We start from the raw sequence: 12,654 nt of genomic DNA on the forward strand, positions 1-12,654 counted from the left end.
CAACACGTTATCAAAGGAATAGCCTTGCCACTGACGTCATCCGCTATTTATAGCTCCCGAACGCATGCGCGATGCGGGCGCCATTTTGTGGAAGACCTGCAAGGCAGCCGGACAAAACAGAACCGCTTAGGGAAAACCACTCAGCCCATCAGGGAATGCAATACAAAGGAATGAATAATAAATGCTGAACAGTAGGATGATAAAGGACAAAAATAAGAGCAGCTAAAGAAATAAATGACTATACATAACGGCCGCCATTTTATTGAAGGATAACAATATTAATGATAGGGATAATACAGGAGACGCTCTCCATTTTGTTGTAGACCCCTAAAATGATATGGAAAAATGAATGTATATATAAAATAATGAATAATAATACTCTGCCAATTATAGGGAGTGAGCCAGCTGGGATTATAATATACAATGTATACACAACATGATGTCATCAAACTAGATATAGCGTATTGCCATTCACCTGGAGGACTACAAGTGCCATAATGTCATAACAACAGAACTATTGGATTACAGAGCCATTATAATATTAAACATGTCTGATAAAAAGATACTTTATTATTACAAATATAAAGGATGAAGTGTGTATAGAAAAGACAATTAACAAAATGTAATATTCAGAGCCAATTAGAAAATAAAATATTAAATTCCAAACATGGAAATAGTAAATAAAAATATGGAAATAGTAAAACCATCATCTTTATTCAGTGCTCTAGGGCAGGACTCCATTGTTATTCTTCTCCTGCCATCAATGGCCAACCCAGTCCCACACTTCATCCATGTCTTCGGGGACCTCTGATCTCCTTATGAACTGTTTCTTCCATGATGAAGATCAGCCATGGAGTATATCTGAGGTGTATATCAGGGTGTGCTTCTTCCCCACATGAGAGCTGGGATGTCCAGCAACATTCATCTAGAAGACATTTCCCGCACTCAAGGCACTAATACACCTCCAGGGTTGTGTGGGACCCCTGATGTACAGGAAGACAGGACTTCAGTGAGGAACATTTCCCTCACTCAGGACAGGAATGTGGCTTCTCCCCCGTGTGAGTTCTCTGATGTCTGTAAAGATCGGACTTCTGCAAAAAACATTTCCCGCACTCAGAACAAGAATATGGCTTTTCCCCTGTATGAAATCTCTGATGCGTGTTAAGGCCGGATCGCCCTGAAAAACATTTCCCTCACTCAGGACAGGAAAGTGGCTTCTCCCCCATGTGAGACCCCTGATGTACAGGAAGACAGGATGTCAGTGAGGAACATTTTAATCACTCAGGACTGGAAAGTGGCTTCTCAACCATGTGAGATCTCTGATTTCTGGAAAGACTGGACTTCGCCATAAAACATTTCCCACACTCAGGACAGGAAAGTTATTTCTCCTCGTGTGAGATCTCTGATGTCTATAAAGACTGGACTTCTCTGAAAAACATTTCCTGCACTCAGAACAAGAGTACGGCTTCTCCCCCGTGTGAGATCTCTGATGTTTATGAAGATAGGACTTCTCTGAAAAGCATTTCCCGCACTCAGGACAGGAATACAGCTTCTCCCCCGTGTGAGATCTTTTATGCCTATTAAGATTGGATTTAGAACAGAAACCCTTCCCACACTCAGTACAGGAGAACCTCTTCCCTGTTGGAAGGCCGGCCCGGTCCCACACAGTCTGAGGTTCCTCAGGATACGAGGAATCCGATGGTCCATCTACACTGGGTGGTGCCGGATGGACATTGGAGGGAGCCGGGTTTTCTCCTGGACTATACTGTATGATGTCCTCATCTTCTACTCTCCAGTCTGGAGACAAAGTGAGACAATCCTCGGAGGTTTTCCTCATCTCCCGGCCATGGACTAAAATACAAAGACAAAGAGGATTACTAGACAGGAGCTGATTGGTTCCCCCAAACCAGGACTCCGCCCACACCAGGCAGCTTGGTCTCTGAGGAGCTTACAATTCCACCCTCAAGGGAACTAGGAAATGGCTCCTCTGATCTCCTACCAGGTCATTTCTTTATTCATGGACCTTAGTCAGAGAGTGAGGACACAACCAGAACTGTCTTTTATAGGAGGGACAGTGATGAGGGGATTATAGGACGAGGGTCCCCACCCCCTCTATCACTCATCGCCATCTTCCCAACACAAGAAGTACTGCACTTCCTTATTTAGTCCATGATTTAGTCATGAAGAACAGCGGGGCTGAGCCCCACCAGAGGTCAGAGAGTGAGGATGGGGGGAGAACAACCAAGATGAAGACTGGACTGATCCTGAAGACCACCATCATTGGGGTATTGACTCCTCCCTCATTATCACTTTCTGTTTAAGGGTCCAAAGTTGGAGGATGTTATCACATTATTATCACCATGTAAAAGTCTGTGCTCCAATCACATCATCCGATATAAAATGTCCAGCTGGGAGGAAATGGGGGGAACAAAAGAGAATCCATATTATGTGTATATATAGCAGTGGGGGGAGGGGGGAGAGCAGAAGTCAGGAGTATGTAATGTACAACATAGAGTATATAGTGAAGGGGTCAGGAGTATGTAATGTACAACATAGAGTGTATAGTGAAGGGGTCAGGAGTATGTAATGTACAACAGAGTATATAGTGCAGGGGTAAGGACTATGTAATGTACAACATAAGAGTATATAGTTCAGGGGTTAGGAGTATGTAATGTACAACAGAGTATATAGTGCAGAGGTCAGGAGTATGTAATGTACAACATAGAGTATATAGTGCAGGGGTCAGAAGGATGTAATGTACAGCATAGAGTATATAGTGCATGCAGGGGAAAGGAGTATGTAATGTACAAAATAGAGTATATAGTGCTGGGGTCAGGAGTATGTAATGTGCAACATATAGTGCAGGGGTCAGGAGTATGTAATGTACAACATAGAGTATATAGTGCAGGGGTCAGGAGGATGTAATGTACAACATATTGTATATAGTGCAGGGGTCAGGAGGATGTAATGTACAACATAGAGTATATAGTGCAGGGGTCAGGAGTATGTAATGTACTACATAGAGTATATAGTGCAGGGGTCAGGAGTATGTAATGTACAACATAGAGTATATAGTGCAGGGGTCAGGAGGATGTAATGTACAACAGAGTATATAGTGCAGGGGTCAGGAGGATGTAATGTACAACAGAGTATATAGTGCAGGGGTCAGGAGGATGTAATGTACAACATAGAGTATATAGTGCAGGGGTCAGGAGTATGTAATGTACAATATAGAGTATATAGTGCAGGGGTCAGGAGTATGTAATGTACAATATAGAGTATATAGTGCAGGGATCAGGAGTATGTAATGTACAATATAAATTATACAGTGTAAGGGTCAGGACTCATAATATTGGTATTCAGTAATCAGTGGAAGCATAACCACTAGGGGACCACTCGCAGTAAATATACTGCTATAAGGTGGCCCCTGTGTGGAGGATCACGTATATATACATAATCCTGCATTCTGGGGTAGGGAGCGCACACGAGGGGCGTGACCACCATGGCTGTGGATGTCAATCACTGGGTTCCAGCCAGTGATTACCCACCAGAGCCCGGCGATTGCCAGAGAGGAAGGCTGCATTGAATTCAGTGGAGCTCTCCTCCCTGTCAGCTTTCAGCACACTGTTCCAGGATCACTGAGCTCAGCCTTCCGGGATAGTGTGTAACAGAGAGGTACACACACCCCGCCCCCTAGTAACAGACCCCACCCCCTAGTAACAGACCCCACCCCCTAGTAAAACTCTCCTGACACAGTTAACTCTTTGTCTCCAGAAGTTAACCCCTTCCTCCCCAGTGCTATTAGTACAGTGTCAGTGGGTTTTTTTTTTGCTCTGATCACTATATTGGTGTCACTGTGGATGTCAGTGACCCCAAGTCAGTTCCCCCCCAGTGTCAGAATGTCCACCTCAGTCCCGCAGTCCCGCCATGAGTCGCTGATCGCCATCATAAATTGCTGATTTCCACTATTATTAGTATATTAAAAGAAATCCAGTATCTATACCGCCATTTCTAAATGCTATAACTGTCATGTAAACCAATTAACTTACACAAATTGGGATTTTTTTCAGCAAAGACACGGAGCAGAATACATTTTGTCCAAAATTTATGACTAAATTTGATATTTACATTTTTTTATTAGACATGTTTTATAGCAAAAAGTCCAAAATATTGTTTTTTTTCTCTCAAAATTGTTAGTCTTTTTTTTATAGCGCAAAAAATAAAAAAATGCACAGTCGATCAAATACCACCAAAAGAAAGCCCAATTCGTGGGGAAAAAATCTGTAAATTTAATTTTAGTGCAGAGTTGCATGACCGCGCAATTGTCAGTTAAAGTAACACAGCACCGTATCACAAACAGTTTCTGTAACCGCTTCCTGACCGCCCTATAGCAGAAATACTGCTACAGGGCGGCATGGGTGCACAAAATCACATATATAATTGATTGGCACTCCAGTGGTTTTCACGCACCTCCCAGATGGCGTCAGATTGCCCATCAGTACACCAGTAATCACATTTAACCCCTTGATTGCCAGGAAGATGCTCATACACAAGAAACCTCCATTGCTAGTATAGTGTCTGAACGGGTCAATATCTTTGATCAGATCAGCACTATACCAGCGTTCACATTACTATAGTGTCCCCAAAAACGCAGCGTTAGCGGGATCAGCCCCGGCACCTGCCAGCACCTGCATTTAGCCCCTAAGCTTACCCCCCCCGTCTCCCTCAGCAAGTGCAGTGTCAGTAGGTCATTGTCACTTGATACATTGTACACAAAACCGCAGTGTTCACAGAATCAGGCCTGATCTCTGCTAGCACTTGCTGGTAAATTTTGATGACTCTCATATGCAGCAGAGTGCCAGTACTAGTGCCACGCTACCTTTTGGTGAACTGGCGAGCACCAGTGGCCTAGTACATCCTTTCACATTTCTCTTAGATTGTAAGTTCCCAGGATCAGGCCCTCCTCTCCCTCTTGTATTGGGACTATATAAATCCTGTATAATAATAATAACTAGAAAATCTACAATTTCTGGGGAAATTGTGTGAAGTGTTCTTGCCTGCACAACTGGAGTGGGCGGAGTAGCTTTGGTCACTCTGCTGGCTGCTCACACAGCTGGGTTGCTATGGCAACTCACTCTAGTGCAAGCTGAGAGGAACTTTTATAAACAAACTGCTCCAACTTGCTCACTTCACTGGCAGTTGCCATCTTCAAACGGTTGTAGTTTTAAAAGTATATATCCTACAGCAAAGAGCTTTATATTGTGAGAATCATAAGACCTAGACCTACATTTTGATGCATAGTATGTCTCTGAAATATGAAAAATGAAGGCACAGTTGCAGTTTAGAAATGTCCCTTCAAATTTCAGGTGTCTAGAGTGGAGATTCAATGAATGTCAATGGGCGGCATGAGTTGCAAACAAATGGTCATATTGTGAAAACTATCAGGACTATGGCTTAGTTGTGAACATTTTTAGTGGCAGCAGGGATAGCTAAACGTTTTGATATAAAATTTGTGTAGGTGGGCTTGAAAATGAGGGAGTGATGGCAGTTTAGAAATCATGTCCTGATTTTTCCTTTCACACTCTAACTTTGTCAGCCCCAACTGAAGTTGCTCCATTCATTCCTATGGGAAAATTTCACCACAAAAACCACAATATTTTGTGAACCATTCGGTGAAACGTTCCATAAATAGCAATCCAATCTGGAACAATCAGCACGTTTTGATATATTACTTGTCTTTGTAGTGTAAAAACTGTGGGAGGAGTTAGGGTGGTAAATTTGGCTATAATAATAAGAATATATTTGTGAGATAACAATAAGTGTTCTTGCAAGAACACTTATTAATACCAGGTGAGTCCTATAAGTGCAGTACAAGCTGGTGAGGTGGCGAGCACAAGTATTGTCACGCAACCACCAAGAATTCGCACACAGGCCCATTGTCAGTGCAAGAGCTGTGGAATGGACAGGCAGGCTTAAAGGTAGGGTCACGCACCGACTGCCGACAACCACCACCCACAGACCGGAGTCCCTCAGAGCGCGGAGTCTAAGCCCCAGGCTGCCCTTCACCAGGGCCCGTGATGGTGGGGATGGACTTGACACAGCCAGGGACCAGGTCGCGGCCCCCAAGAAACCCCAGCTGCGGTAATGGCCGCCGCCAATGGCGTATAGCTGGTAGGAACCAGACAAGAACGATAGCGTAGTCGGACAGGCCGGGTCAATAACAGCGGGACAGACAATACCGAACGGTAGACAAGAATACTCAGGTCACAAGCCGGGTCAGCAACGGGAGGTCAGATAAAGGGATAAGGCTGAGAATAGTCTTAGACAAAGCCGAGTCAGTTTCCAGGAGAGCCACGAGAGTAGAGTAAGAGCTTGCAACAACACTATCATACAGGACACGAATGCAAAGAGGAAGTGCAGACAACAGGCTTAAATGTGCTCAACCACACAGGCCTGAAATCATAAAAGGCTCCCACCATGCTTTGCAGAAACCCAAGATGGATGCCAGCACATGGAGCAGCAAACCTCTGGGAAAAGGTAGGACCTTGACACCCATAGAGCTGCCCAAACCAGAATTCAGGTGGAAATAGCAGATTTAACTCCTCCGCTTGATTTTTTAAAGCTGTTTTTCACTAAAGATCTCTATGCATTGATTGTGGATCAAAGCATTTTATATGCACAACAATTTATCGCCGCCAACCAACATTCAAACATTACCAGACCATTCGCATGGAAACCCATTACGGTTTTTGAATTTATATTTTTTGGGGGCTTAACCCTCAACATGGACATTACTAAAAGAAATGAATTGCAGTTGTATTGGTCCACAGACCCGATTCATCATATGCCGTGTTCTCTGCTGCCATGGCCAGGCATAGATATCAGAGTATAATGTGTTTTATGCATTTCAATGACAATACAATCTGTCGTCCTCGGGGTGACCCTGATTTTGACCGGCTCCACAAAATTCAGCACCTCGAAAATCACCTTAACCAAAAATTTGCAGATGTCTATACTCCCCAGCAAAACATCTGCGTTGATGAGTCCCTCATTCATTTTTCTAACCACCTTGCATTCAAACAATTTCTCCCCAGCAAGCGTGCCAGATATGGGGTCAAGATGTAGAAGACCTGTGAGAGGACAACAGGCTATACTTATAAGTTTTGGATTTACGTGGGAAAAGATAGTCATGTGGAGCCCCCTGGATGCCCAGACTACATAGGGAGCAGTGGAAAGATAGTTTGGGACTTGGTGTCATCATTTCTCCATATGGGGTACCACTTATACGTGGACAATTTTTATTCAAGTGTGCCACTATTTAGACATTTGTACAATCTTGGAAATGGCACATGTGGCACCGTGTGACCTAATGTGTGCCCACCATTAGAAGTGGGTGGATGCAGGGCACTATATTCTAATGGTGGGCACACCACACACTTTTTCTGGCAGAGATTTCTTCTCATTTTTTCATTCAGTCCACAGGCTGCATACAAAAAAAAAGAATATAGTATATATACCCAACAAGGACCAGCGATGTACTGGTACATCCCTGGACTTTGAATGGTTATACCAGGATGATGCCTACAACTGCAGGCATCATCCTGGTATCATTTTTTTCAGCTGGCGATCGGCTTTCATGTAAAAGCAATCCTAGTAGATAATTAGCTACAGGATTGCTTTTACAAGCAGCGGGATATGATTCCCCCTCCCCCACTGCCTTCCAAGGCTTTCTCGGGCAGTCCCGTGCCATCGGGGGAACCTGAGAATGCAGCCGGTGTTTCTGCCAGCTGACCATAGAGCTGATTGGAGACTAAAATGGTGCCAATCATCTCTATAATCTAGGAAATCGTAATCTACGAGCATTTCATCACTTCATTTTCGCAGGATATAAACAGCGCCATTTGTAAATTGGGAAAGCATCTGATCACCGATGTTGGTTTGATTAGATAATGTAAGGGCAGTGGAGAGATCCGGAGTCTGATAGACCCCAGATTTCTCAAAAAAGAATCTATGACAATGCCCATTGAAGTTATCGGGGATATTTGCATTCCCTGTGATAGCATTAAAAGTGATAAAAAATCAAAATAACTTAAAAAAAAAGAAAGAAAGTACCCTCACCCCCGTGTGCACATACACACACCTGCGTTTGTGAGCCTTGATCCTGTGCTGGTATGTAAACAGCGGTTGCACCATACATGTGAGGTATCGCCACAAACGTCAGATGAAGGGCAGTAATTCTAACACTAGACCTCCTCTGTAAATCTACAATGGTAGCTTGTAAAGGCTTTAAAACATTACCTATGGATATTAAAAATGTATGCAGTTTGTCACCATTGCACGGGGCATGCACAGTTTTAAAGCAGGTCAGGTTTGGTATCTATTTACTCGGCATACCATCATCTTTTATATTTTACCAAATAATTGGCCAATATATTGTATTTTTGTGCATTAAAAGTAAAAAAAAGTGTATTTTTTAATAAACAAAATTGCGTTTTAAACATTGCTGCGCAAGTACTATGGGACAGAAAAAATTTCAGCACCCACCATTTTATTCACTAGGGTGTTTGCTTTAAAAAATATATAATTTTTGGGGTTTTAAATTAATTTCCTAGCAAAATATATAGATTTTTTTCATGTGAACAAAAAGGCTTGGTCTTCAGGTGGTTAGAAGAGTGAGTGATGTGTGGCATAAACTTCTAATGCTGGGCATAAAATGACCCCACCCCCCAAAACAACTTCTTTTTGGAAAGTAGTCACCCCAAACTATTTGCTGAGTGGCATGTTGAATCAATAGATGAAATTATTTTTTTACCACAAGTTTTTGGAAAATTACAAATTTGTTTTTTTTTTTTACACAAAATTGTCACTTAAATGATTTACTGCTCACACACATGCCATGGGTATATGTGGAATTACTCCCCAAAATACATTCTGCTACTTCTCCCGAGTATGGGGGTACCGCATGTGAGACATTTTGGCAGTCTAGCCAAGTACAGGACCCCAAAATCCAATAACCACCTTCAAGCTTTTAAAGGGCTTTATTTCCTCATTACACTTCCTGACTACCTATCACAGTTTCGGAGGCCCTGAAATGCCAGGATAGCACCTAACCCCCCCAAATGACCCCTTTTTGGAAAGTAGAAACCCCAAGGAATTTGATAAGAAGCATGGTGAGTATTTTGCAGATCTCGTTTGTTAACACAAGTTTTTGGATAATTAAGAAAAAAACAAAAACATTTTTTCTTTTCTTTTTTTATATTTCAAAAGCTTGTGAGAAAAAATGAGATCTGCAAAATACTCACCATGCCTTTTTTTAAATTCCTTGGGGTGCCTACTTTCCAAAAAGGGGTCATTTGGGGGGGTTTGGTGCTGTCCTGGCATTTCAGAGCCTCCGAAACTGTGATAGGTAGTGAGGAAGTGAAATGAGGAAGTTACGCACCTTCAGGCTTTCAAAGTGGTCATTGGATTTCAGGCTCCTGTATGTGGCTAGGCTCCAAAAAAGTCTCTCACATGTGGTACCCCCATACTCGGTAGAAGTAGCAGAATATATTTTAGGGTGTAATTCCACATATACACATGGCTTGTGCAAGAAATATATAATTTAAATGACAACTTTTTGTAATTTTCTAGAAACTTGTGGGAAAAAAAAAAATCTTCCATGGACTCAATATGCCTCTCAGCAGATAGCTTAGGGTGTCTACTTTCCGAAAAGGGGTAATTTGGGGTGTTTGTACTGTCCTGGTATTTTAGCACCTCAAGAAATGTGATGAGCAGTCAGAAAGTAAAAGCTGTGTAAATTCCATTATCTCTCCCATAGTTTGTAGACGCTATAACTTTCACACAAAGCAATCAATATACAATTATTGGGATTATTTTAACCAAAAACATGGAGCAGAATACATTTTAGCCTAAATTTATGAGGAAATTTTAGTTTTTTGGGATATTTATGACAGAAATGAGAAAATATTGTTTTTTTAAAAAAAACATTTTTTTTTTCTCAAAGCTTTCTTTGTTTATAGCGTCAAAAATAAAAAGTGCACACGTGATCAAATACCACCAAAAGCTCTATTCGTGTGAAAAAAAGGACATAAATTTCATCTATGTACCGTATTGCATGACTGCGCAATTGTCAGTTAAACTAGTACAGCGCTGTATAGCAGAAAAATGGTGCAAATTCCATTATCTATCCCATATTTTGTAGACGCTATAACTTCCACACAAAGCAATCAATATACATTTATTGGGATTTTTTTTACAAAAACATGGAGCAGAATACATTTTGGCCTAAATCTATAACTAACTTTGAGTTTACTATATATTTTTTATAGCCGAAAGTAAAAAATATTATTTTTCTTCAAAATGTTTGGTCTTTTTTTGTATATTGCACATAAAAAAAGTGCACAGGTGATAAAATACCACCAAAAGAAAGCTCTATTTGTGTGAAAAAAGACATAATTTTGTTTGGGTGCAGCATTGCATGACCGCACAATTATCAGTTGAATTAGTGCAGCGCAGAGTAGCAAAAAGAGGCGTGGTCATTAAGGGGGTAAATCCTCTGGAGGTCAAGTGGTTAAATGTTTACTGTAGACAAGTTGCAGAGATCCCACACCGCTGCCTCCCATCTCCTGAGACTGCACTCAGTGACTTGGGTCTGAGACACTACAGACATATCCCTCCACCCAGCACAGCCAGCAGACCACAGAGCAAGGAACCCTGGGAGAAATGTTCTGTCAGAGATCTTACTAGACCCGAACATGGGGAAGGAGATCCAAATCACATGTCCCAGGAGCCTAGGTCACATAATGCTGCCAGCTGAACCCCAGAACCTCCATAAATCCAGTCTAGATACATAAATTGTGTCTGCAGCACAGAGAAGGAAGATTATCCGAGAGAAATCCAGGAATACAGGACGGGGAACACAGCTCAGGAAAGTGACCAGGGGATTACAGGCTGATATCACCCAGTCCCCGCCCTACTCTGGACCAATCAGTGAGCAGTATGGGTGGAGGAATGGATTTAGTGTTCATGACCCACCTGTGCTGATCTCTGTAGGAGTGTCCTCCTCTATAAATGTCCCCGTTATTCCATCCTCCTCCATAGACTGCTGATCATCCCTCACATACGCCTCTTCTTCTTCTGCTTTCACCTCAACTTTTATATACATCAGATCTTCACCCTAAACCAAGAAAATTAGAAATTTCACCAAAAATATATAAATATAAGCTCACATGAAAAATCCACATATTTTCTCCTCAAATGTATGTTCTAGATGCTCAGTCCAACCAACCTTGTAACAATGAGGGATGGTGTGACCTCCCTGTGTGGAATCCCGGGAATACAGAGGACGGGGACATCTCTCTGGTGGGTTCCTGGTATTAGGTGGCTCCATCATATCCTTGTGTCCTTCTGAAAACTCCTCCATCACTCCATACTCCTCATCCTCCTCTTTATACTCTTCTTTAACATCAATATTATCATCCCCGAGGATTCCACTCTGAAAGATATAATAAAACATTCATTGTAACAAACATGCTGTGTATAAATCACAACTACCAATAATTGTCATCATCTACCTGATGATGGTGAGGGATGGTGTGACCTTCCTGTGTGGAATCCCGGGAATACAGAGGGCGGGGACATCTCTCTGGTGGGTTCCCATGACTGGATCCATCTGTAGGAAACACACACACTGACTGAATCCATTGTTTCTATGTGTTTATCAGATGATGGGGGATCTAGGTGGATCCTCCGTACTGCTCTCTCCTTTACAATAAAGTCTCCTCTTACCCGGTGATGTGAGGGGCGGCTGATTGTCCATCATGACGTCCTTGTAGAGATCCTTGTGTCCTTCTAAATACTCCCACTCCTCCATGGAGAAATAGACAGTGACACCCTGACACCTTATAGGAACCTGACACACACAATGATACAGTCACCATCCAGACACATCCCTTGTCTGTTACTGGAGAATGTCCCAGAATTCCCGGCACCGCTCACCTCTCCTGTCAGCAGCTCCATCATCTTCTTGGTGACTTCTAGAATCTTCTGCATGTTGTGTCTCTCAGGGTTTAGGGAGTCACATGGAGGCACTGTGATGGTCATATGATCACCTGACTTCAGAAGAGGAAATCTCTGTATTGGGGAACCAATAGAAATATCATGTTAGACTCCCAGAATCCTCCTCACCTCTTCGGTTAGGTCTGTGTTTTATTAATAAAGAGTGATGTCATGTGACCTCCCAGAATCCTCCTCACCTCTCTGGTCAGGTCTGTGTTTTATTAATAGAGATAAGAGTGATGTCATGTGACCTCCCAGAATCCTCCTCACCTCTCCGGTCAGGTCTGTGTTTTATTAATAGAGATAAGAGTGATGTCATGTGACCTCCCAGAATCCTCCTCACCTCTCCGGTCAGGTCTGTGTTTTATTAACAGAGATCAGTGATTTCATGTGACCTCCCAGAATCCTCCTCACCTCTCCGGTCAGGTCTGTGTTTTATTAATAGAGATGAGAGTGATGTCATGTGACCTCCCAGAATCCTCCTCACCTCTCCAGTCAGGTCTGCGTTTTATTAATAGAGATAAAAGTGATGTCATGTGACCTCCCAGAATCCTCCTCACCTCTCCAGTCAGGTCTGCACTTTATTAATAGAGATAA

General features: G+C 42.5%; 1 protein-coding gene across 1 annotated transcript; it reads right to left on the reverse strand.

Annotated features, from left to right (window-relative positions):
- Window positions 1–235: 235 nt before the first annotated feature.
- LOC149443063 (uncharacterized) lies at window positions 236–11,888 on the reverse strand. The gene is made up of 5 exons (XM_089655945.1): window positions 11,788–11,888; window positions 11,574–11,671; window positions 11,288–11,494; window positions 11,035–11,176; window positions 236–1,851 (listed from the first exon to the last, which is right to left on the reverse strand). Exons 1-5 carry the CDS (start codon window positions 11,870–11,872, stop codon window positions 1,274–1,276), a joined length of 1,110 nt encoding a protein of 369 aa, XP_089512071.1. The 5' UTR covers window positions 11,873–11,888; the 3' UTR covers window positions 236–1,273.
- Between the last annotated feature and the right edge of the window lie 766 nt (window positions 11,889–12,654).

Source organism: Staurois parvus, unplaced genomic scaffold (assembly GCF_062004578.1).
Source record: "Staurois parvus isolate SC_StPar_1 unplaced genomic scaffold, SC_StPar_1.0 ptg000878l, whole genome shotgun sequence".
NCBI classification, from domain to species: domain Eukaryota; kingdom Metazoa; phylum Chordata; class Amphibia; order Anura; family Ranidae; genus Staurois; species Staurois parvus.